The sequence below is a fragment of the Thamnophis sirtalis genome, unplaced genomic scaffold (genome assembly GCF_051295495.1).
Source record: "Thamnophis sirtalis isolate CommonGarterSnake01/CBP01778 unplaced genomic scaffold, rThaSir2_p1.2 scaffold_2, whole genome shotgun sequence".
Lineage (NCBI taxonomy): Eukaryota > Metazoa > Chordata > Lepidosauria > Squamata > Natricidae > Thamnophis > Thamnophis sirtalis.
The window spans coordinates 15,026,040-15,052,666 of NW_028261382.1; the positions used below are offsets into that span (position 1 = coordinate 15,026,040).

At 43.6% G+C, this 26,627-nt stretch overlaps 1 protein-coding gene across 1 annotated transcript in view; it reads left to right on the forward strand.

The window, feature by feature from the left end:
* The window catches only part of PCSK6 (proprotein convertase subtilisin/kexin type 6), a 132,229-nt gene that overhangs the window by 22,951 nt on the left and 82,651 nt on the right, over nucleotides 1-26,627 (forward strand). Inside the window, exons 2-4 of the mRNA XM_087704317.1 lie at nucleotides 4,186-4,290; nucleotides 21,822-21,932; nucleotides 25,790-25,933. Of these exons, the coding sequence (XP_087560443.1) occupies nucleotides 4,186-4,290; nucleotides 21,822-21,932; nucleotides 25,790-25,933 (360 nt within the window). The remainder of the gene's footprint in view (nucleotides 1-4,185; nucleotides 4,291-21,821; nucleotides 21,933-25,789; nucleotides 25,934-26,627) is intronic.

A 26,627-nucleotide genomic window follows, 5' to 3' on the forward strand; every position in this document is an offset into this window, starting at 1 on the left:
CCATTTGCTCCCGATCAGCTGGGATTCGGGAGGCAGAGAATAGATGGGGCCGGGGCCAGCCAGAGTTGGTATTTGCCGGTTCTCTGAGCTACTCAAATTTCCACTACCAGAACTGTTCAGTACCTGCTGAATACCATCTCTGTCACATCAAACTGCCTGGAGTTTGATCCTGACCACCTCAAGGTTGACTCAGCCTTCCACCCTTCCGAGGTGGGTAAAATGAGGACCCAGATTGTTGGGGGCAATAGGCTCTGAAAAGTGCTTAGAGAAGGTTGAAAAGCACTGTAAAGTGGTATATAAGTCTAAGTGCTTTTACTAGTGCTATTGGTAGAAGTGGTGGGTTGATTGCTTATTTCAGCTCATTTTCTTGGAATAGGTGTGCATATCCTTACAGCACCAGGAAAATAATCATGGCCTTTAGCTTCTTCTCAGATGGGTGCTCCTGCTAGGAGAAAGACCATTTTTCTGAGCATTTTGATTCCACGATCTTGCCGGCTTTATAACTTTGGTAGCCATTTTCCAGACGAAGCAGATTTTGTTGCAAGAACAGAGTGGAGGAACAACAAAGGTTAACTTTGTTGTCTTAAGCGCGGAATTACCTTTTTTTCCCCATTTCAGTTGGCTTGTTCTTCTAGTAAGAGGCTAAACTGTTCCATTTATCTATTCAGCCTTTAACCAGAAGATTAGACAGATGGACCGTGCATCTCTCTATCTTGGTTCCAGAGGGACTCAATTCTAGACAATCCAAGGAGATTAAATTAAAAGCGGTAGCAGAACTGATCGGTTGAAGCTCTGCAAATGTGAATGTGCAGTCAAGCTGGGGCAGGTAATCCTGCCTGTGGGACAATAGCTCCCACAGAGAAAATAGAACATTCTCCAGAATTCCTTGGCGATTGAAAAATTAGGCCATTAGAAATGCTTCCGAACAAAATGTTGGCTTTTAGCAACTTGACATGAGGTGCTTCTGTCAATACCTCTGGATTCGATGTGACTCACAGAGATTCTTGAGCTACAAACCCACAGTTTAAGTATTCTCAATGCTCAACACCAAAGTTTAAACAACTAATAGGTGGCAAGCACATGCTGTTGCAAAAGCTCAACTTTAGATGATGGGGCTTCTCATGAATGAAGGCATGAAGATGATGGAGCATCTCTTGGCAGTGTTGGGGCCCACCAGCAGCCAACAGAGCTGGCAGCAGATTCAGACAGTGTGGAGGTTGAGGAGGAATATGGCCAGTCCTTGAGACTGGGGAAGGCTCAGACAAGGGCTCTGTGTTGGAGGCAGAGAGCGGGCCAGGGCCATCAGGTAGTTATTTGCTGCCTCCGGAGCCTCCAGAGGCTGACATCAGCGAGGCAGAAGAACAACGGGAGCCTATCCCCAGTGTGCTCATGCACAGAGCTGCCAGAAGGCAAGAACAATTAAGAAAACAGGATTGACTTGGGAGTAAGGCTTGGAGAAGATTGGCCCCTCCATATAAAAGAGGAGCGCATGGGACATGAGCTGTTGCAGGAAGCAATTAGTTCATCTGGTCAGTTCAAACTTTAAAAAGTTCTGTTTGACTCTGTGCTAAGTTTGGCCTTGCTCTGCGTTTGGCAATTAGGTCTCGGGCAGCATTCCCAGGGAGATAAGGTGGATTTTTATCAACATTCCCCTGAAAGACACTGGCAACTCCAGCAGATGTCTGTTGGAACTTTCACAGACTGTTTGTGGAAAAATAGGGACCACCTTTGGTGGGAAGGTAGCAGCGTTCCTTGCGCCTTTGGCATTTAGTCATGCTGACCACATGACCACGGAGACATGTTTGGACAGTGCTGGCTCTTTGGCTTCGAAATGGAGATGAGCACCACCTAACACATATGTGCGAGGGGAACACCTTTTAATGGGACTACAATTAGATTTCTTATTACTCTCTTTAAATCTTTATGATGGTTGCCAGGATATTATAGGTACAGTTTTATATTTGTCTCCATGTAGGAATTAAATCTCATTGTACATATTTTATTTTATGATCCTTTTACCAAATAAATATTTCAGTTCAAATTCCTGTCACCTAAGATATATTAAATTAATATTACCATAGGTACCTTTAAAAAAAAGTTGACTAAATAGAAGTCTAATAATCATGCTTAATCTATGTGGCGCCTAGGAGTCAAAAATAAGTAGATGGCATACAATAAATCAATTATGCTTAATCAGGTCTTTCATTATTTAAAGGTAGCTTTTCCTAATTAGGAAAATATCCTGCTAAATGTATTGGGGATTCGTGTCACCTTGTTCACACAACACCTTAAGCTGGTGTTCATCACTTATATCAATTTTCTTAGTTTGCACAAGAGATTGAATCATTAACTAACCAAGCATGTTGGACTGAACTTAATTAAGCTTGTCAGTAACCAAGCCTAAAATATCTGTGAATTATCTGTTGAGTCTTCACCTGCTCTGGCTAAGACTGTTGAGTGATCACAAGCATCTTAAATTGGTTAAGACCCATGGTTATGACCTTTGGGCTTGGATTTGGTCTTCCTTTCCCCCATTCTTTTATTTTTGGTGCCAAAAATTCAAAATATTAAAGTTCAAGATGAGGTAAGAGGTCATGTTCTAATGCTGCTCCAACTTTGCTAGAAGCGTTTCCACTCCAAGTTTAATGTTCTAAGCTGAACATCTTAAGGCTTTTCGCTCAAAATATTGGGATGGCATCGGAACATAGCGTAGGAGATGGGAATGGTCGGTTTCAAATTTAACTCCAAATGGGACACTTCAAGCTTAAACATTTTCACATTATAATGTACAGAACACTGAGAATTTGAGATGATAAATACTATGTTCTAACTTGAAGGCCACTTTCCAACTTCACCAGAAAGTGAAGTTGGGCTTCCAGGGCTGAAACAATTCTAGAAATGTTCCAAGCTCAAAACGGACCCTTTTCAAATTCAGTTTAAAACTGGAAACAATGCTGGTTGAAGCTCGAAACATTTCTGGAAAAGTTGGAACAGCAATGGAATTCACCCAGTGTCACCCTTCCTGGACAGACCAGACAGGAAACACAACTCAATGAGCTAATTAATTCTACTTTATTGTAAGGCTACATTAACAGAATTTTGCAAATCTGAAAGGACTTGCAAGTACTGCCATCTCTTTCACAGCTTGAAAAGCTGGTGTGAGCTCCCTTCCCAGCCTCTTTCTCCACCCATTGGGCATCTGTGGGTTATGCCCTCTCTTATTGGACCATTCCCTAAAAAGCATTTCTTTGCTCTGTTTCTCAAGGTCTTCCTCACGAACCTGTTACATTCAATGAGGTCAAATCAGCTTGTTTTCCCATGGCTAATTGTGCAGACCAGTAGTTCTCCACCTTTTCTTCACCATCACGGACCCCCTTTAAATACATTTTGTGGACCATGGCCACTGACCATGGCCATCAATCCCGGGGTGAAATTCAGCAGGTTCTGACAGGTTCTGGAGAACCAGTAGCAGAAATTTTGAGTAGATCGGAGAACCAGCCAATACCACCTCTGACTGGTTCCAGTGTGGGGAGGGAATGGGGATTTTGCAGTATCCTTCCCCCAGGAATGGGGAGGGAATGGAGATTTCGCAATATCCTTCCCCCAGGAGTCAGGAGGAATGGAGATTTTGCAGTATCCTTCCCCCAGAAATGAAGAGAGAATGGAGATTTTGCAATATCCTTCCTCCAGGAGTGGGGTAGGAATGGGGATTTTGCAGTATCCTTCCTCCAGGAGAGGGGTAGGAATGGGGATTTTGCAGTATCCTTCCCCTGCCATGCCCACAGAACCGATAGTGAAGAAAATTGAATTTCACCACTGCATCAACCCCCTAGACAACTCAAGATGTAAAGACTTAACTATTTGCAGACCCCCTGTAATGACATCATGGTCCACGGATCACAGACTGAGAGCCAGGAGAATTTAAAAGCTCACAAATTTCTTTGTGTTGCTCCTATTAAGAACAACATAATTTTCACCTAGCGTGCATTCCCACCCATTGGCATCGCTGTTTGTCTCTGCTGTCTGGTAATTCTTCGGGAAGGTCATGAGGCTGAGAAAGGCCGATTTAAGACAACAGAAAATATTCCCATTTCAATGTATTCTGTACCTCCTCGATACACTAAAGAAAGGGGACACCTGAATGGATCAGTTTCCTGACTTGTTTCTCTTCCTTGATGGTTCTAGGTTGGGAGCTTGGAAGACTATTATCATTTCCATCACAGCAAGACCATTAAAAGATCAACGTTCAGCAGCAGGGGTCCACACAGCTTCCTCAGAATGGATCCCAAGGTATGTGTGTCCACTACTAATATCAGCTATCACAAAGACCATCACCAAGGCGACCCCAGGTTCCAAAATGAAATCCAGGTAGCAAACAAAACAAAACAAAACAATCTTTGAAAGGCCAAAGTACACTTGATGGGTAAACCCTAATTTTATTTCCGTGTATGTTATTTTCCTGGTTTTTATGTTGTGTTACTGTTGAAAAGTATTCTAAAACGTACCTATTTTGTGACTCTGCTTTACTTAAATAAAAGACAATCTATGAATCAATGTCTGTAGTGTAAGGATAGAAAATTACAGAGAGACGGAGCCAAATACTATTGATGTAAGCTAGTTTTAGCTCCCTTTCCTCTCCTTTCTTTTCCTTTCCTTTCCTTCCTTTTCCATTTTCTCCTTTTTCCTTCCCTGCCCTTCTTTCATTTCTTTGTTTTTCTTCCTCTCCCCTCCTCTGAATTACTATTACACATTCATGCATGTAATCTGTAAACCAAGGTTTATGGCTAAAATATGTGTAGCAAATCCAGTCCTTTGTACTTCATCCAAATGAACCGGTGGGTTGGAAAACCATCGCGCTGAGTGACAACGTGAAGCCTAGGCGGCTCTGAGATTTAATTAATTAAATAAATAGCCTGCAATAGCGCACAGAATAGCCACGGCTAATTATTTTTTTATCATCCACGAGAGGCAAAGAGCCATTATTTCAAGTTGCTCCTCACTCTCCAGCCAACAGCCCCTCATCAGCTCTCTCCCACCTTTTCTTCTCTGTTGGCACTCTCACTGAATTGGGGAGGGAACGGACGGACGTGCTGTCTCTCAGCTCTGCTCTTTTCAGTTGAGATCTTTAATAAGACGGTGAATATTGCTTATTCTTTTCGCTGGCTGTCCTCTGCCGCCCTTCTTATCGTCTCCTCCTCCTGCATCTGAGCTGATTCCTGCTGTTCTGGAGGAAGAGGTCTAACCAACCATACAGTAGAAGAGGTTCCCACTTCCCAAGGACATGAAACAAACTCCTTGTCCTGACAAAAAAAACTTTTATTAATTTACTGTGAATTCTGCTCATTCACTTCCAGCAAAGTCTTTCAAGGGAGGATTTACAGTCACAGACCTTCTCTGGCTTGGAGACCTGCCAGGCCGATAGCTGCAAAACTTGGCAAGGAGTCTGGGAGAGTCACGAACCAATTAAGCGAACTAATTGTCTCCTGCAAACTCCATTCCCCTTTCGCTCCTCTTTTATTTCCCCTGGGAGGGGCCATTCATCGTCTACCTGTAGCCTTACTCCAGAGGTGGGTTGCATGTGCAGAAGCGTCCAGGCGGGTGGGTGGAGCCTCCAGGCCGAACCGGGAGCAACCCACCTCTGCCTTAGTTCCAAGGCAAACCCTGTTCTTTAGTTGTTCTCTTTGTTTGGCAACTCTGCGCATGCGCACACTGGGAACAGGCTCCAGCTGTTCATCTGCCTCACGGATGTCTGACTCTGAAGGCTGCTGATAAGTGGCCTGCGGCTCTGGCCCCCCCTCTGCCTCCGACACAGAGCCCTCATCAGAGCCTTCCCCAGACTCCAGGACTGGCCCATATTCCTCCCCAACCTCCTCACTGTCCGAATCTGCTACCAGCTCCACTGGCCGCTGCTGGGCCACAACCCCCACATACCTGCTCCCTGGCTAAGCCTCTTTTCCTGCCGTATATTATCTGCCTGGAGAATTGTTCTTTACCCTCTGGCAGTTTCTCAGACAGACTGTCTAGTTCTCTTCCGAGTAACTTTTCCTTGGGCACTAGCTCTTTGTGTCTTAGTCATCTTTCTGTGTGTCTGCTTTTTTTTTTTAGACCAAGTTCTTGAGAGAGCGGCCCTGTCCAATGGATTCCTTATTCTCGTTATTTAATGAGCTCCTTGATCCACGTGAATCAGACAGGTCATCCATTCAGCTCAAAACAATATCCTGCTGACCCAAGTCCCAATGCTTTCCATTGGTGCTGCTTCTTTTGGCCCAAAATCTTCTTTGCTCTGCTTTTCCAGAAACCACCACTACTTTGCTATATTTAGAATGGGATAACAGAGTTGGAAGGGACCTTGGAGGTCTTCTAGTCCAACCCCCTGCCAAGGCAGGAAACCGTACACAACTTCAGACAAATGGTTATCCAACATCTTCTTAAAAACCTCCAGTGTTGGAGCATCCACACCTTCTGGAGGCAAGTTCTTCCACTGATTAATTGTTCTGACTATCAGGAAATTTCTCCTTAGTTCTAGGTTGCTTCTCTTCTTGATTAGTTTCCACCCATTGCGTCTTGTCCTACCTGCTGTGCGTGGCCCCCTGGGCCGCATTTTTGCTGGCAGAAGCACTGCGGGCCGATCCTTTGTGGTTTCCAGGGCAGCCCCGTGAGCCAGATCTAAGCACCTTGTGGGCCAGATGTGGCCTGCAGATCCTGAATTTGACACTCCTGTTCTAGGCTATTGGCGTAAGTTATTTCATTGGAGGACTCTGTGCTGATTCCCTGCTCAACCTGTTTAAATGCTAACACTTGTTTGAAATGTTGAAATGTTTATTCCATTTGTATGCCACCCTATTCCCAAGAGACTCAGGGTGGCTTACAGCAGGGGGGGAGGGGAATACAAACAAAAAAACAAAAAACAAGCAAGATTAAAACAAAGCAACAGTCGCAACAGTTTAAGTGGGGCCAGGAACTCATCAGCCCCAGGCCTGCCGGAACAGCCAGGTCTTAGTGGCTTTGCAGAAAGCCGGAAGGGTGGTGAGGGTCCGGATCTCCACGGGGAGCTCGTTCCAGAGGGCTGGAGCAGCCACAGAGAAGGCCCTCCCCCGAGGGGTCGACAGTCGACATTGGCTAGCAGATGGTATTCGGAGGAGGCCTAATATGTGGGATCTAATTGGTCGTAGGGAGGTGATTGGCAGGAGGCGGTCTCTCAAGTACCCAGGTCCAATACTATGTAGGGCTTTAAAAGTAACGACTAGCACCTTGAAATGTGTCCAGAGACCAACAGGCAGCCAGTGCAGCTCGCGGAGGATAGGTGTGACGTGGGTGTACCGAGGTGCACCCACAATCGCTCGCGCGGCTGCATTCTGGACAAGCTGAAGTCTCCGAATGCTCTTCAAGGGCAGCCCCATGTAGAGCGCGTTACAGTAGTCCAGTCTTGAGGTCACAAGGGCGTGAGTGACTGTTCTAAGGGCCTCCTGGTTCAGGTAGGGTCGCAATTGGTGCATCAGTCGAACCTGGGCAAATGCCCCCCTGGTCACAGCTGACAAATGGTGTTCTAAAGTCAGCTGTGGGTCCAGGAGGACTCCCAAATTGCGAACCCTGTCTGAGGGGCATATAATTTCACCCCTCAGCCTGAGAGATGGAATACAAGGCCAATCTTTGGGAGGGAACAGCAGTAGCCACTCGGTCTTGATTGAGTGCAAGCTTGTTCATCCCCATCCAGATCCTGACAGCCTCCAGGCACTGACACATCACTTCAACCGCTTCACTGAGTTGGCACGGGGCGGACAGATACAACTGTGTATCGTCCGCATATTGGTGGTATTTTATCCCGTGCCGACAAATGATCTCACCCAGCGGCTTCATGTAGATATTAAATAGGAGGGGGCACAGGACCGAACCCTGCGGCACCCCATAATTAAGGGGCCTAGGGGTCGATGTCTGCCCTCCGACCAACACCGACTGCGACCTGTCCGAGAGGTAGGAGGAGAACCACCGAAGAACGGTGCCTCCCACCTCCCGCAACCGCCGCAGAAGGATACCATGGCCGATGGTATCGAAGGCCGCTGAGAGGTCAAGGAGCACTAGGATGGAGGCATGGCCCCCATCCCTGGCTCTCCAGAGATCATCGATCAGCGCGACCAAAGCAGTTTTCGTGCTGTAGCCAGGCCTGAATCTAGACTGAAAGGAATCCAGATAATTGGTTTCATCCAAGGACCACCGAAGCTGAAAGGCCACCACTTTCTCAGCAACCTTCCCAACAAAGGGGAGATTGGAAACTGGACGATAGTTACTCAAGATGGCTGGATCAAAAGACGGCTTCTTCAGGAGGGGTCTCACCACTGCCGCCTTTAGGAGGGGCAGGAAGAATCCCTCCCAGAGAAAGGTGCTAACTATAGTCTGGATCCAGCCACGTGTCACCTCCCTGCTGTTCGCGTCCAGCCAGGAGGGGTACGGGTCCAGTATACAAGTGGAGGCACTCACAGCTCCCATGGCCTTGTCCACTTCCTCAGGCGTGACAAGTTGAAACTCAGTCCATAAATTTCGCTCAAGACCTTCCCCCGGTACCTCGGCTGGCTCTGAGCAATTGGAGTCCAAGTCCGTCCGAATCCAAGCGACTTTATCCGCTAGAAACTGAACAAACTCCTCAGCTCTACCTTGTAAAGGGTCATCCACATTCCTCCCTTTCAAGAGGGAGCGGGTTATTCTAAACAAGGCAGCTGGGCGCGATTCAGTGGACACAATAAGAGCGGCAAAATGAGCACATTTCGCCGCCCGTATTGCCACAAGATAGGCTCTGATAAAGGCTCTCATCAGTGCTCAGTCTGACTCCGACTTACTGGCCCTCCAGCGGCGCTCTAGGCGTCTCTTTTGGCGTTTCATCTCCCGGAGTTCCTCGGTAAACCAAGGAGCTCTCCTGGATCCGCTACCTCGGAGAGGCCGTAAAAGCGCAATCCAGTTTAGAGCCCCCACCGTTGCGGAGCTTGTGTTTACAGCTCTTTGGTTACAACATTCCTTGATCTGTTGACCCATATTTCTCCCTACAGTCCTATTTGCCCCTTATGTGACCCAGGGCAAGGTATTCTCTCTCTTCTCCATCCCCATCTCCAGGCTTCCTGATGTCTGGGATATTGTCCTGTGGCTGTGGGATCAACTCTCTCCATATGACCTTTAAAAAATGATTTTTTTTATTGGACTAGTATATTAGAATGGGGCTGGTTGTACTCTCCTCTAATGAAGCTGGTAGTTTTTCAGGTTAATATTTGCTTTATATTAATCATGAATATATGTGTGCTCTGCTGTTTCATGGGGTTTTCTTTGAAATATTTATGACTGTTGAGTTTGATGTGCGTTATAAATGCTAGTTGTATAGAGTTGGCTGTTAAAGTTATGAACTCATTTTATTATGTTGAATTGTATAAATATTGTGTCTCCTTCTGATTGGTACCATGCCCCAGTAATGTTAATAATAATAATAATAATAATAATAATAATAATAATAATAATAATAGATAAACAGCAAGAAAAATCACAAAATACCAAGACTTGCAAATTGAAGTTGAGCAACTGTGGAAAAAGAAATCGTGTGTTGTCCCGATTGTAATTGGAGCCCTTGGAGCAATACCTAAAGGGCTACCTCGCTATTTGGAAATTCTAAATTTATCGAACTTGAACATTTTAATTCTACAAAAAACCACCCTACTTAGAACAGCTTATATCCTCCGACATTACTTTAACAGTTCCTAGGTCCTTGGTTAGGACTCAAGCTGTTGAGCTATTAACCAGCCCCAAAGGCTGTGAATCTCACCAAAGATTAACCAATAATAATAATAATAATAACAACAACAACAACAACAACAATAACGACAACAACTTCAGCAACAACAACCCCAAAGACTGTGAATCTCACCAAATATTACAACAACAACAACAACAACAACAACAACAACAACAATAATAATAATAATAATAATAATAATAATAATAATATTTTTTTCAGCTGCTGTAAAAAAATCGCCCAGACTGATTATAAATTGCGGCACAATTCAGTAGCACAAATGATCCATTGGAATTTGTGCAAAAATTATAATATTAAAACAGCAACAAACTGGTGGGAACATCAGCCTGAAAAAGTCACTGAAAATCAGATGGTCAAGATCTTGTGGGATTTCCGTATACAAACGGACAAAATACTGGCGCATAATACACCAGACATCACACTGGTTGAGAAAAATAAGGTCACAATCATAGACATCGCAATACCAGGTGATAGCAGGGTCGTCGAGAAGGAACATGAAAAAATTTCAAAATACCAGGACTTAAAAATCGAAATTCAATGACTATGGCACAAACCAGCAGTGGTAATTCCAGTGGTAATTGGTGCACTGGGTGCTATTCCAAAAGCACTGGAATTACATTTAAAACAGTTAAAAATTGACAAAATCACCATCAGACAATTGCAAAAAGCCGCACTGCTTGGATCTGCACGCATATTACAAAAATACGTTGCGACGTCCTAGGCCCCTGGGTGGGGCCCGACTAGTAACCAATGCCAAATCCGGCAAAACAACTGGCTGCTGTGATACAATTGTATAATAATGCCAGTAGCAGTGGTATTTATGACACATTTTTAAATGTTCAGTAGACTGAGTTTCATGTTTAATGAATAAAATAGATAATAATTAGAAAAATTAGTATTATACTAATAATTAGCATTTATAATATTAATTAATAATAATAATTTGGTTCTGAGTTTCATGTTTAATGAATAAAGTATATAATAATACATTTTAAGAAGATACTTGTTTGATACCTAGGATGTTGGCAGCAACCCGTATCAACCATTAGAGCCAGTCAATTATATCTGTGATACATTTTTAATTGTTCAGTTGATTGAATTTCATGTTTAATGAATAAAGGTTTATAATAATAATAAAAAATAAAAATAAAAACCATTTGTGCTCTAGTTATTTATTATTATTATTCATTTAAAAACATATAGTTAATAATATCCGTGATACATTTTAAAATGTATAATAATATATAACTAGAGCACAAATGATGGTGATTTTTCCCCCCTTTGACTAATAATCACTAAAACTCTACATTTAGAAAATTACTAGGAGACAGTGGAATATTTCCCAAATTGACCTGCTAAAAGAAGCCTTCAGACACTTTCAAACACTTCTTTAGGGTCATATGATAATTGCCGGAATATTTAATATTCCTTTCATTGATGAACAGGAGTTGTTTTCGTACTACTGTGGATTGGATTAAAAAGATGCTAATTAGATCTAATTGTCTTTGAAGAAAGAGGGTTATGATGTGCTCTCTACCAGTTGAGTATTTCGTCCTTTGGGGATTTTTTTTTTTTTGGCTAGTCTATCATTCCTTTTTTTGGGGGGGGGGGATTGAATGATACATCCTTATGTCTTTGCTACAGAGCATTCTAACCTTGTGGTGTATTATTAACACAGAAGCAAATAGGTACTACTGTATCTGCTTCTTCCCTGTGATTTGAATGAAGATTTTGAAGCACAACAATAATTTACCGTGTTTTCCCGGGTCTTATATTAATTTTTGCTCCAAAAGATGCTTTAGGGCTTATTTTCCATTTAGGTCTTGTTTTGGGGAAATACGGTACTGAATGCATCCATCTGGTTGACGATCTTAACTGGTGCGTATTTTTGGGGTAGGGCTTATATAACAAGCATCCTGAAAAACCATGCTAGGGTGTTTTCTCCAGTTGGGTCTTATTTTGGGGAAAACGGTATTCTGATTCTGCTTGGTGTGCTCTTAATTTTGGGAGGTTTCCAAGATACCTTTTGAATTACCAAGCTGCCCTTACTAGAATATCTTTTTTAAAAATAGGACAGGACAAATATTATGAACAATGAAAAGAAAAGTAAATCCTTGTATTCTTTCTTCTCGGCAGAGGTGGGATATTCTATTTTTTTTTCTCTCCTCAAAGTTACTGAGGATGAACATGCACAGTTTTCACAAATTATTCATTTGGGGGAGGAGAAATGGAGGATGATCTGCTTCTATTAGAATACCCAGATTGTTGTTGGGGGCAATATGCTGACTCTGTAAACCACTTAGAGAGGGCTGAAAACCCTATGAAGCGGTATATAAGTCTAACTGCTATTGCTATTGCTATTGCTATTAGAATATTGGTTTTCTGCAGGGTTAATGAAAATCTAGATAAAAAGGGAAACAAGAGTGTAAGGCAGAGTCAAAGTATTTCTTTCTCAATTGGCCAAGGATAGCAATACTACTTAGACTTATATACTGCTTCACAGTGCTTTTACAGCCCTCTCTAAGCGGTTTACAGAGTCAGCCTATTGCCCCCAACAATCTGGGTCCTCCTTTTACCCACCTTAGAAGGATGGAAGGCTGAGTCAACCTTGAACCGGTCAGAATCGAATTGCTGGCAGTTGGCAGAATTAGCCTGCAATACACTATTCTAGCCATTGCACCCCACTAATGGATGCAAATTGGATGCAGGTCACCTGGCTATGATTTTTTTTCCCCTGGGGGCAGAGGGACAATTTGAAGATGTCATTTTAGGAACATGGTACCCAGCCCACAGCTTCTAATGGAGGACCCTAATCTTAACCCAGAAAACTGATTCTTTCAGAGCTTAGCTACACCAATTATTTATTCTGCAGCTTGTAGCTACCGGAGAGAATTTTAAAAGTTCAAAACGAACGGCAGGGAGCCATTTCACAATTAGTTGGTCATGCATGGAGGAGAGACTTTGTCTCCCTTTCCACCCTAACCCATCCCCACATAATTACAATGTGAAATAGAATGGCACAGAATTTAAGATAAAAGACAATGTTGATGCTAATGGACCAGGGGTGGGTTTCTTGCCCCGTTCCAACCGGTTCGGTTGGAACGGGGCCGGCGGTGTCCTCGTGCACGCGCGCGGCGTACGCATGCGTACTAGCATCTGTGCGATGCTCCAGCTCCTCTTGGAGGATCGCGCAGGCGCTGTATGCGTCCTGTGCATGTGTAGAAGCGCAGAACTCGTCAAAACCTGGTAAGGAGCGCGGGCAGGTGGGTGGGCCAGTCGCCGTTTCCGGAAGTTACTTACTTCCGGGTTCGCCGACCAACCGGTTCGCAGGGACTGCTGCAAACCGGTTGAAACCCACCCCTGTAATGGACGTAGCACTTGTCTGCAACTCTTTAAAGCAGCTGTGTCTTTTCCTGCTACAGGCTTCAGTTACAGGAAAAGATGCCTCTCATTTAAAGAGTTGCAATATCTCTGCCTCTAAATACTTTCTGCTCACTTAACCTCTGTTACCAATGATGGCAAATCTTTTCGGCACTGAGTGACTAAACTGGAATGTGCGTGAATGTGCATGCATGTGCCAAAAACCTGAAAACCAGCTGGCTGGCACACGCATGCCTGTTTTTTGCCTGGTTTTCTGCCCATTTTTTGGGCCGTTTCTTGGGCTGTTTTTGGCCTAAAAACAGCTGAAAAGCAGCCCAGAAAATGGCCTGTAAAACAGCCCAGAAAATGGCTTGTTTGGGTGCCGTTTTTTGGGTTGTTTTCAGGCCATTTTCCGGCACTCTGGCACCTGCGAAAACCAGCATGTGCAACGTAAACCAGAAGAGCAGCTGGCAGCAGCATGTGTACCCACAGAGAGGGCATGTGTGCCATATGTTCACCATCACAGCCAGAGGTGGGTTCCTATCAGTTTGCACCAGTTCGGTAGAACCGGTTCGTCAAATCTACCGAAGCGGTTAGAAGAGGTTCCACCAGAAAGCAGGCCACACCTACAGAAGAGGTTCCAAATTTTTTTGAAACACACACACACACACAGAAAGAGAAAGAAAGGAAGAAAAAAATAAAGAAAAAAAGAAAAAAGAAAGAAAAAGTGAGAGAGAGATGAAAGAAAAAAAGGTAAAAAGGGACAGAGAGACAAAAGGAAGGAAAGAGAGAGAGAGAGAAAGAAAGAAAGAAAACACATGGCCGGCAAGCCACTCCCACCAGGTCACATGGCTGGCAAGCCACTCCCACAAAGGCCACACCCACAGAGTAGGTTCGAAAAATTTTGAAACCCACCACTGATCACAGCCCTATACCAAACTGGCTCTGATTCCAGGTCGTTTCCACTACCTGAAAAAAACCCTTTTGCAGAAAAGTTTGTGCTTACACCGAAAGGTTCTTCTAATGCTGCACACAGAAATACACTTGGAATATATACACGAAGCCTGTTTTGTTGTTTGTTTTAGGTAAGCTCCCCGTTGGAAGTACATTCAGCGAAGGGTTGTGAGAGTTGTGTTGGAGAACACACAAACCAGCATACAGAAACACTGCAGTTTAAATAGGCTTTTACTTTCGTGGAAATAGAGGTATCAGAGTCCATCAAACAGTCCAGGTCATACGCGGATAAGACAGTCAGTCACCAATATCTTTCAGTTAAGAGATAATAACATAGTCCAGTATCATATAATCAGTTCAGTACTCAAAGTTTGCTAACAGTTGCAAAACTTACAATAGCTCACAGCACTTCCAGATCAGCCCAGCATCTAACAAGCAGAGAGAGAGCTAACACTCGTTCTGGCTCCCTCTTATGGCCGATTGAGGAAAACAGCAACCAATCACATTTTACAGTATGATTTAAAGAAACAGGTACAAACATTGTTATACGATTTATATATTGCCAACCCAACCATTAAATTATATTCCTAACAGTCTTCTCTAATGCGAGTAGACAATTCAGTTTCATGGGCACTGCATTAAGGGGATCTTAAACTAGTCCCAGATGAAAGCCCTTCTCAGTCTTGCAAGCTGACCCCAAACTGTAAAAGTTCAAGTGCTCTTTGTCAACTTTTTCCTCCGTTGTACTTTTGAAAAGCTCAAATACACCTTCAGTGCGGTGATTTGAACTTATCCAGCAGCAAAAACAATGGCAAATTGACTGAGCGCCCTATCCCCTGTTAACTTTTCTGAGCACTGTCGGATTTCAAAGAAAGGCCAATGAGGTTCTGGGTGTGAAAATGAATGATTTCTGCAATAGAACAGGTGTTTAAATTATTCTTGAGCAAAGCGCTGTGCCGTTAGTATTTACCTAAACACGCTGTCCAAAATTAGCATGGCAGCCTTCTGGACTTGGCTTTATTGTGATTTCATAATCAAGGAGTACCTTTCTAATTTATTTTAGAAAGATTTTAGGAAGATGAATCACCCCTTTGACTGTTCCCATTTAAAGTCATTGTGTGAATATGCAAATGACAGTGGCAGAACCTTTACTTTCACTGACAAGGAATGCCACCTGGAATTCAAATGTCAGAGAAAATAGTGTGCGGTTCTTTAGAATAAAGGGTTTTCGGGAGGGGAGAATGAAAAGATAAGTAAATTTCATGTCATCAAAATGAACTGATGCTTTTACAGCTGAGACTCTTTTTCCAATTTATTCATGTCCTTATAGACATTTGCATTCCAAAGGCTCCCTGAAATTTGCCAGCATAATTACTAAATCAACTGCCCTTTTGCTCACATTGAGCAGATTATCCTGTACAACCTGAATGTACAGTCTTGGATGGGTGTGCAGTGAGCCCTTTTCAACAGTTCATGCAGCAGATTGAAGATGAGGCAAAACCAGCTTTTCGGCTGTCAACCTTGTCCCATTAAGAACAGGAAACATCGAGCAATTTCAACCAAACGTGATACACAGATGAGTTACTCTCTGGAGAAAAATACTATGGGGGGGGGGAAGACACCCCTAACACCCCTTTGAGGGGAGCGTTCTGTTAAGATGCAGCCTGTTGTGCCTTTAAATGGCTTCTATTGTATTGCCGTAAAATGGCTTCTACTGTACTCCACAAGGGGACTCCCTCTGGTAATGGAGAAAATCCAACAATAGAAATTACGTTTGGTCTGGACATTTCCCCCCTATAAATAAATACCTAGGCAACGCCGGGTTATCAGCTAGTGAGAAATAAAAATAGCAATAGCACTTATATGTACCGCTTCATTGTGCTTTATTATAACACTCTCTAAGCAGTTTATAGTGTCAGCATATTGTCCCCAACATTCTGGATCCTCATTTTACTGATCCTGGAAGGATGGAAGGCTAAGTCCACCTTGAGCTAGTCAGGATCGAACTACTGGCGTTTATTAGTCGTGGTGGTGCAGAGGTTAGAATGCAGTACTGCAGGCTACTTCTACTGACTGCCGGCTGCCTGCAGTTTGGCAAATTGAATCTCACCAGGCTCAAGCTTTTACTCAGCCTTCCATCCTTCTGAGGTGGATAAAATGAGGACCCAGATTGTTGGGGTCAATATGCTGACTCTGTAAACTGCTTAGAGAGGGCTGTAAAGCACTGTGAAGTCCTACATAAGTCTAAGTGCTATTGCTATTGCTACTGGCAGTAAAGAGAGTCAATCTGCAATACTGCATTCTAACTACTGCGCCACCACAGCTAGTAAATTGCTTGAAGGATTACAGAAGTCCTTTCTATTCCAAGCTTTATGTAGTTTTCTGGGTATATGCACAAAAAAAAAATCTGAGCAGTTGCTAGAAGGAAGAGCTGCCAAGCTGCCAAGCCCCCATTCCATTGCAATGCTTTGCATTGCAAATTCCAAAGAGGGGAGGACAGTGAGGTCCTGCAAATGGAGATACAGACTACTTGCAAACTCATCATCAGGGAGCACTTTCAAGAAAACCTGAAGTTAAAATTCAAATACCCATCAGCTGAATCAGAAATAAACCCATTTGTCTCTGCCATGTAGCAACTCCCAGGCTTGCCATCTGTAAAGAGAACTCCACTTTGGGAAAGACTAGGCTGGAGTGTGATTTCAGCTAATATTCCAAAGCATATTTGCCTGGCTAATTTTTATTCTCTTCTCACAACTTGTACATCTCTTGGCCTCTGTCATATCATTCAGACAGGATTATAAATAGCCTCGCAATCAGCATCCAATTAACCACATGAGGGTTTGTGCACATTTGGGGGGACATGATTGATTTCCAAAGGAAATAAATGCACTGAAATGTTGATAAAAATGCCATTAAAATGAAAAGCACCTTTTCTCTACAAATTGTGAGCATAGCACACAGTACGAATAGCACAGGTGGAATCTCTGTGGGTGTAGTAGGCAACGTGCAGCTCTCCAGAGATTGTTGTGACTCCCATCATTTCTCACTACTGCCCATGGTGCTCTGTGTGACCCATGGAAAGTAGCATCGCTTAAAATCTGGAAAACCAGTATGTGAATAATGGCATAAAATATTTTACATGAATAAATCCATGGTGGATTTATTGGTGGAGGACCACAGAACGGGGAAAATTACTTTAAAAACATGTCTGGGGATGGATCAAATGTATTACTGGTTGTAACAAAAATCAACTTTGGGGTCCTTGGTGCTCTCTGAGCTTGGTGGTTTTCCTCGATATTTCATCACCCCAATACTATACGTAACATATTTTGTATCTTCTAACTTAATACAAAGTAAAAACTTGGAACTGGGCTACACAAGTGGTGTGGTGATGGGCATGCACACATGTGCTCAGCTTACATTGCGCCAGTTGAGTTGTGCTTGTGCACACTGCTTGTGCGGCCTCATTCCTGTCTCTCTACATCAGGGGTGGGTTTCTCGCCCCGTTCCAACCGGTTCGGTTGGAACGAGGCCGGCGGCGTCCTCGCGCATGCACTGGGAGTTGAAGTCCACAAGTCTTAAAGTTGCCAAGTTTGGAGATCCCTGCCATAGAGGGTTCCTGAAGTTGATTTGTCCATATACGGTAATTAGTACTGTGCCTTCAGCACCGCTGTGCTTTGTCCTTACCTAGCTTTGAACAAACACATTTTGTCTCTCCACTTCTCACCAGCTTGATAGAAACTGCGTAGCAAAGGCATTCATCTGAACCAGCTCTCCTCAACCTTAGGGGCCTTCCGGGCACTCCAGCATCTTTAGCACAAGCAATACAACTGGGGAATTTTGGAAGTTGCTGATCTTCATCTCCAGAAGGATCACTTAAGAGATGGGATGATTGTTTTAAAACGTGCCCTATTTTTCTAAGCCCCTCACCACCATGAACTATCCTACATGAAAGCCAGGCTGTTGGAGGAAAAACAGCCCAAGCAAAGTTTGTTTAAAAAAAAAATTAAGGTTCTGAGGCTAAAGATGTTTGATGACCTTGTGAACAATTACTCAGGAATCCGTTGAGCACACATTAAACATTTGATGACGTTCCGAGCAGTTGCTAAACATACAGCATTTGAAAAGGTCACCGTTGTCATCCCCCCCTCCTTGGGATTCCATTTTATTGCTATCAAAATGTGAGGCTAAGCTATATATATTAGACGCTCATTTTCTGAGATTCTGTGTTCCTTCGGGGATTTTGCTTACCTTGGAGTTTAATCCCAGATTTCATGGTGGTTTTCTCTGATGCTGGAAAGGAAAAAAAAAGGAGGGGGGGAAACAAGCCACCAATTTCTTTTTCTCCATTTTTGCAGTTGAGATCACATCATTTCCAAGTTTTATTGTAATCCTGGTAGGTTTATAACGGATAAGCAATATTTAGCCTCCTGTTTTCAATGTGCAGGAGATTTATAATTTATTTTGTTAGTGTGTGAACAGGAGTCTCCAGCTGCAGAGCAGCTGTTGTATCAGAGCTGCACAGCAAGAGCTAGAAGTATTATTTTGACTTTGATCAAAAGGGACGGAAATTATTTGAACAGTTAGGGAAAATGGAGTTCGTTCTTTTGTTTTTTTGTAGCATTGATTTGATTTGTCATTGTCGTTTGGTTTCAGGCAGGCTAATAACTTAAATGGTGCTTCTTGTTTCTGAAATGTGTTGAGCGTTAGGAAATAAGACCTATATATATGCTTTTTAGTATGCTGTGTTTTTATATGTATGTATGTATGTATGTATGTATGTATGTATGTATGTATGTATGTATGTATATATAAAACAGCATATTAAAAAGCAGAGACATCACCCTGCCAACAAAAGGGCATACAGTCAAAACTATGGTTTTCCCAGTTGCAATGTATGGCTGTGGAAGTTGGACGATAAGAAAGGCTGAGCGCCAAAGAATGGAGGCCTTTGAACTCTGGTGCTGGAGAAGACTGCAAGGTGATCGAACCGATCAGTCCTAGAGGGCATCAACCCTGACTGCTCTTTAGAAGGCCAGATCCTGAAGATGAAACTCAAATACTTTGGCCCCCTAATGAGAAGGAAGGGCTCACTGGAGAAGAGCCTAATGCTGGGAACGATGGAGGGCAAAAGAAGAAGGGGACGATAGGGAAGGAGGTGGCTGGATGGAGTCACCGAAGCAGTAGGTGTGAGCTTAAATGGGCTCCAGAGGAAGGTAGAGGACAGGATGGCCTGGAGGAATGTTGTCCATGGGGTCACAATGGGTTGGACACGACTCTGCAACTAACAACAGCAAAAGAGAAAGAAAGCAAGGTGATTAAGGCACTAGGCTAGAAACCAGGAGGCTGTGAATTCTAGTCCTACCGAAGGTGTGAAACCAGTTGGGTGACTTTTGGGAAGTGTCTCTCTCAGCCCTAGGAAGAACGAGGCAAGGGCAAACCATTCCTGAAAATGTTTCCAAAAAAATTGCAGGCAATGGTCAGAAGTCAACACTGGCTCAATACCAAAAAGAAGGGAAGTAAGAAAAAGGCAGAAGAAGGAGATGCAAAGCTTAGAAAAAAATGATAGGAATGTTCATAGATAGGGACACGGTGGCTCAGTGGCTAAGACGCTGAGCTTGTCAATCAGAAAGGTTGGCAGTTCGGCGGTTCGAATTCTTAGCGCCGTGTAACGGAGTGAGCTCCCGTTACTTGTCCCAGCTTTTGCCAACCTAGCAGTTTGAAAGCTTGTAAAAAATGCAAGTAGAAAAATAGGGACCACCTTTGATGGGAAGGTAACAGTGTTCCATGCACCTTTGGCATTTAGTCATGCCGGCCACATGACCATGGAGACATCTTTGGATAATGCTGGCTCATCAGTTTTGAAATGGAGATGAGCACTGTCACCTAGAGTCGGGAACGACTGGCACATATGTGCGAGGGGAACCTTTAACTTTACTTAATGTTCATAGGTTCACCCAAAGATGCTTTTTCCAAAAGGCAACGGGACTTTATTTTATTTTTTCCTTGAAAACGTTTCACTTCTTCTCATCCAAGAAGCTTCTTTAGAACCCCAGAAGTGAAATGTTTTCAAAGGAAAAAACAACAACAACCCAAGAAAGTCCAGCTGCCTTTTGGAAAAAGCACCTTTGAGACCGCCATGACCAGAGGTTTGAGGTTTATTAGATTTATATGCCGCCCTTCTCCCAAGGACTCATGGCGGCGTACAACATTAAAAGAAACCTGGATAATTGACGACCTCCGTAGACATTTGCAGGTTCAAAATTGCTTTTCATGAGAACAATCCCGCTATTAGAAGGTATCCTTTGGAGAGGCAGTTGGGCACTTGGTGCGTGCAACACATTGGATTTGAAGAGGAAAAAAATGATGCTTGAAAGCACAAACATTCATTCCTTTAGTACCTATTGGTAGTTTTTTATACCTGATGCATCTTTTCCCAGCTGCGTGATCGTGGTAAAAGATGTGTTTGGTTTTAAGGGGTTGTCATAACTGATGCCACCCAAGCATCCTGGGATATTCTACAGCTGTTGTGGCCCACCAGCAGCCAGTGAAGCTGGCAGCAGTTTCAGACAGTGAGGAGGTTGGGGAAGAACATGGGCCGGTCCTGGAGTCTGGGGAAGGCTCTGATGAGGGCTCTGTGTCGGAGGCAGAGAGGGGGCCAGGGCCATATGCCAGTTATCCGCTGCCTTCAGAGTCAGACATCAATGAGGCAGACGAACAGCTGTGCCTGTTCCCAGTGTGCGCATGAGCAGAGTTGCCAGAGGAAGGGAACAGCTAAAAAACAGGGGTCGACTTGGGAGTAAGGCCACAGGTGGCTGATGAATGGCCCCTCCCAGAGGAAACAAAAGAGGAGGGAAAGGGGAGTGGAGTTTGTAGGAGACAATTAGTTCGCTTAATTGGTTTGTGACTCTCCAAGACTCCTTGCCAAGTTTTGCAGATATCGGCCTGTCAGCTCTCCAAGCCGGATAAGGCCTGTGACTGTAAATCCTCCCTTGAAAGACTTTGCTGGATGTGAATTAGCAGAATTCACAGCAAATTAACAAAAGGTGTTTTTGTCGGGACAAGGAGTTTGCTTCAGGCTGTTGCGAAGCCTCCATCAGAACAATAGCATGTTTTCCCTTTTGAATCTAAAATGCTACACAATCCTCTTAAGAGTTTGGTTTGTTACTTACTATCTTCTAGGTGACTTCCATTGAGTGCTAAGTAAAAAAGCACAGGTGTGAAGTGCAGAAAAAGAATGGGATTTCTCATATAAGGAGGAGTTTTATGAGGACAAGAACCTTGCCTGGGATGGCCCCTTGTTTTCTAGAAACCTTTACCTTAAGAATCTCACTAGATCAGTGTTTCTCAACCTTGGCGACTTTAAGTCCTGTGGACTTCAACTCCCGGAATCCCCCAGCCAGCTGGATGGGGGGATTCTGGGAGTTGAAGTCCACAGGACTTAAAGTCGCCAAGGTTGAGAAACACTGCACTAGATATTTTTCTCTGTCTCATTTTAAAGACTAAGAGCTACTGCTGCTCTGGGGATTGTTTTTACTGATGAATGAGATTCACTTTGATCTTTTAATGTCCCCTCTTTGTTGTTATTCAATTACCTTAGAGAGCCATCGATGAGCCAAAAGTAAAAACTGAGCTGTCACATACCCTGTTCTAAGGAAGCAGATCTTTATAAGAGAAAGCAAAAAGGGACAAACACAACTGTTTTATCGTTCTCTAGGTAAAGTGGATGCAGCAACAAGAGGTTAAAGCAAGAGTTAAAAGGCGAGTCCGTCGGAACCACCGTTTCGTTTCGTTCAATGACCCATCTTGGCCCGAAATGTGGTACATGGTAACTATACACTTTGTGTGTGTGCGCGTGTGTGTAAAGGGCAGCTATTGCCATAGGAAGCTTAAGGGCCCCTAATCTTGGAGTGACGTCCCAAGGAAGTCATTTTATTCTTTGAACTCAATTTTACTTTTACTTTATTTATTTCATTTTGCTTTGTTTTATTGTGGTCTCCTTTGTTTGCTTCTTATACACACACATTTCAAGTGTCTTTATAGTGGGCTTATTGGCTCTTGTTGCATTTGAGCCTGTTTGAATGGGTTGTTTTAGCATGGCAGTTAGTTTTGTGGTCATCGACAACAGAATAATAATAGGTTCTTGGAAGGACTTGGTAGGTGGATAAAAATGCTAAATCCAGCCAAAACATCTAGATGACTGGGCAAGCAATCATCCTAATGGTATACGTGCCCACCAAGTACATACAGATTTGCAATAATATTAATTGTTGGTTAAGAGAGGTTGAGATACCCACTTTGGTATGATGACCTGCAAGTTTTACCTACAGTGATTTGAGCTTGCAGGTGAATCATCCTATCTTTGTGGGATGCTAGAAGAATCAGGCCAGAAAAAGCAAGTTTGACAAATGAGGTTTTTGTTCTCTATATTTATAATAAAAGACAAATTAAAAAAGAAAAGAAAGAAAGAAAAAGAAAGAAAAAGGAAGAAGGAAGGAAAGAGGGAAAGAAGGAAAGAAAGAAAGAGGAAGAAAAATAATAATAATAATAATAATGTTGAGATATACATGAATGACTTCCTACCTAGCCACTTTCATGAGGCCTGTCTCTGGTTTCTGAGTGGTATTAAGACATATTTTGCGTGTTGCATGGATGATCTTAAGAAATTTGAATTCTGCAAATTCTAACGATCTAAAATTGGATAAGGGGCCCCAGCTGAGCACCCTAAAGACATTGTGCTATGGGCTTGGCTTCAAATAATTTGATAACTGCATGTATACAGTGGAAACCAGAGGTGGTATTCAGCAGGTTCTGACCAGTTCTGGACAACTGGTAGCAGAAATTTTGAGTAGTTCAGAGAACCGGTAAATACCACCTCGGGCTGGCCCTGCCCCATCTATTCTCTGCTCTCTGAGTCCCAGCTAATTGGGAGGCAATGGGGATTTTGCAGTAACCTTCCCCTGGAGTGGGAAGGGAATGGAGATTTTGCAGCGTCCTTCCCCTGCCACGCCCACCAAGCTATGCCCACAGAATTGGTAGTAAAAAGATTTTGAATCCTACCGCTGGTAAAGTCATGTCTCAAGTACCATAGACCAGTGGTTCTCAACCTGTGATCCCCAGACCACCAGGAGATTGTGATATCATCACAGGGTGTCCACGAAGGCTTGATGCAACCTGGGGCTTTAAATCTTGAGTTAAATCTTGAGTGGCCATGGTCCGTGGCCACAAAAGGTATTTGCAGGAGATCTGTGGTGAAGGAAAGATCGAGAACCACTTGCATATACAATATCAACCTGCCACAAATCTTTTTAAACTAATTATCTATAAGTCCCAATAAAGAGAGAGAGAGAGATTAATTTTCTCTGGTTTCCACCCACCCGTAAACAGCAAAAGAACTTGTAGAAGCAACACACACAGGCAGACTAACACAAGAGCAGACATTCATTCTGGGTTGGTGGTGGTGGTTGTTTTTTTTTTGAGTCCCACGCTATGCAGGACATTTGCTGGTGTGAAAACCACCTTGGAAATGGTCAGGGTGTTCCCAAAAGTCTTAAAATAACAGCAAAAACAGGTTCTTAGTGATTTGCTTGGCGGATTTAGCCGAAGCTGAGCTGCTGTAGTTTGGAGCAGGCTGCCACTCCTGTACACTCTTCAAGAGAAGTTTCACATCTAATGCTTTACAGTAGCTGATCTTGCCAGCTGCCAGCAAAAGGAGAATAACTCAGGTCAGGTTGTTTTGGCCTGGTTCAGGTTGCAGCTACGGCATCCGGTTAAAATCCAGAAAAAGGACCTAGGTCTGAAGCCAAAAAGTTCAATCTTGGAAATCAAATGCACCGTGCTCGTTCAGTTACCAATGTCTGAACCCAGCCAATATCTGAACTAATGCAGTAATTCTTTCATCACCAAGAGAATGGCTATTCCATATTTAAAGAGTGTTCATGTAACACACCACAGGATCAATTAAGAAGGTTTAACTTCTGCAGGTAGTCCTCGACCTTACGACCACAACGGAGCCCAAAATCGATGTGGCTAAGTGCGCATTTTGCTCAGTGAGTCTTGCCCCATTTTACCACCTACCTTGTCACATTTGTTAAGTGAATCACTGCAGTTGTTAACTTTGTCACAGGGTGCTTAAGGGAACATGGCTTCCCCTTTGACGTAAATCAATGCGAGTTTATGATCGTCATAAATGTGAGTCAGTTGCCAAGCATCTGGATGGTCATAAGTGTGAAAAATATCTGAGAGTCACTTTTTCCAGTGCCGTTGTAAGTTCGAACGGTCACTAAATGAGCTGTTGTAAGATGAGGACTACTTGTATGGAACTTCTCCCTTCCACATTCACCAAGTCCTTGCTTAACACTTGATGACCATTTGAAGTCATGACAGATCCCCCCCAAAGGCAGTGGTGCTATTCAGCCAGTTCTGTCTGGTTCGGGCGAACTGTTAGCGGTGGCATCGGGAGGCTCCGCCCACCCACCTGGATGTCATCACGTCCCATTTTTGATGCTCTGCGCATGTGTGTGCCCTCACGTTTGCAAACCAGTAGCAAAGGTAAGTTGATTTCATCCCTGCTCAAGGGTGGTTAAGGACTCCGTTCCAGAGTTCCAACAGGTACAGGCGTAAACGCCAGGCAACCATATGACCATATTTTAGGCACTTGGCAACTGGCTCACTTTTATGGCTGGGTGCAGGATTCCCCAGTCATGTGACTGTGATTTACAAGGTTCCCTGCCCTTTTCAGCCAGTTTCAGTCCTAAACTGCCTGTAGGAATGAATGGACTCTCTTTGTGACTGCAGCGTTTGCTTCCCAACTACCACTCCCGCTGAACAGTGGCCAATAAAAAAGCTCATAAAATCAGATCAGTCTCGTGAAGTCCTTGATTTACAACTGTCATGGCCGATGATGGAAATTCCAGGATCCATTATAGCCATAAGTCAAGGATCACTGTATAGAAGCCAACCAGGTTGGCTATTGAAGGTTATTTCCCCATTCCCAATGGGGTATACTGTATTTTTCAGAGTATAAGATGGACCTTCCATCCCTCTAAAAGAGCATGGAAATGTTGGTATGTCTTATACACCAAATACAGCCATTTTTGGCCTCTCCAAGCCCCCCTCCCCCCGCATCCCTTTTTTTGCAAAAAAATGGGCCATTTTTAGCAAAAACGGAGGCATTTTTGCCTCCCTCCAGCCCCCAGAAACACTCTTCAGGGTTTATCAGGGCTGGGGAAAGGTAAAAATGCCCCGTTTGGGTGAAAAATGGGCAAAAAATAGGCAGTTTTTTCAAAAACAGAGCCTTTTTTTGCCTTCCCCCAGCTCTGCTGAATCCCGCAGAGTGCTCCTGGGGGCCAGGGAGGAGAAAAACTTTTTTTCTTACTTACCTCTTTGAAATCTTGGTGCGTCTTATACACACACAAGTCCAAAAAATACAGTAGTTTTTATCATAGGCCAAGTGCCAAGGTAGATGTGGGACACAGAAATCTCTCCAAGAAATGGGAAGAGCAGAGGACTCGAGAGTCACAGCTGAACCAACACAATTGCTTCTACTGCCTGGGGCAGTGGCTTCCTTTATCTCATCCAGGGCTGGTCCTACCATTTTCCAATCCAGAGTAGCTACCGTCTTTCTGATTTGAATGTGACAGGTATGGGAAGGAACAGCTTACTCACTACTCTCTTTGTTCTCAGCATTGCGAAGACAACAACAGCCAATGCAGGTCCGAAATGAATGTTCTGGGAGCTTGGCAAAGAGGATACACCGGCAAAGGTGTCGTAGTGACTATCCTTGATGATGGCATAGAGAGGAATCACCCCGATCTTGTACAGAACTATGTAAGTAAAGATGGGAGGGTCTTGGCACACATCTTTTGTTGTCTACTTGTACAATACAAGAGAAAGAAGCAGGAAAGTTTGCTATGCTCTAGAAGAGAGTAGAATAAACAGAGTTGGAGGGGACCTTGGAGGTCTTCTAATCCAACCCCCTGATTAGGCAAGAAATCCTATAGCATTTCAGACAAATGGTTATCCAATGTCTGCTTAAAAACTTGCAGCACTGGAGCATTTACAACTTTTGAAGGAAAGTGTTCTACTGGTTAAATGCTGTGTCAGGAATCTAGGTTGCTTCTCTCCTGGATTAATTTCCCCCCATTGCTTCTTGTCCTGCCCTCAGGACAATTCTCCCTGCTTTGGAGAATAGCTTGACTCCCTCTTCTCTGGGGCAGCCCCTGAGATATTGGAGCACTGCTATCATGTCTCCCCTACTTCTTCTTTTCATAAGACTAGACATACCCAATTCCAGCGACCATTCTTTATGTGTTTCAGCCTCCAGTCCCCTAATCATCTTTGTTGCCCTTCTCTGCACTCTTTCTAGAGTCTCATCATCTTTTTTACACCGTGACAACCAAAACTGAATGTAGTATTCCAGGCGTGGCCTTACCAAAGCATTATAAAGTGGTATTAACACTTCGCGTGATCTTGATTCTATGATGCCAGCTGACTTTGCATTATCTCAGCAGAAAAAAAATCA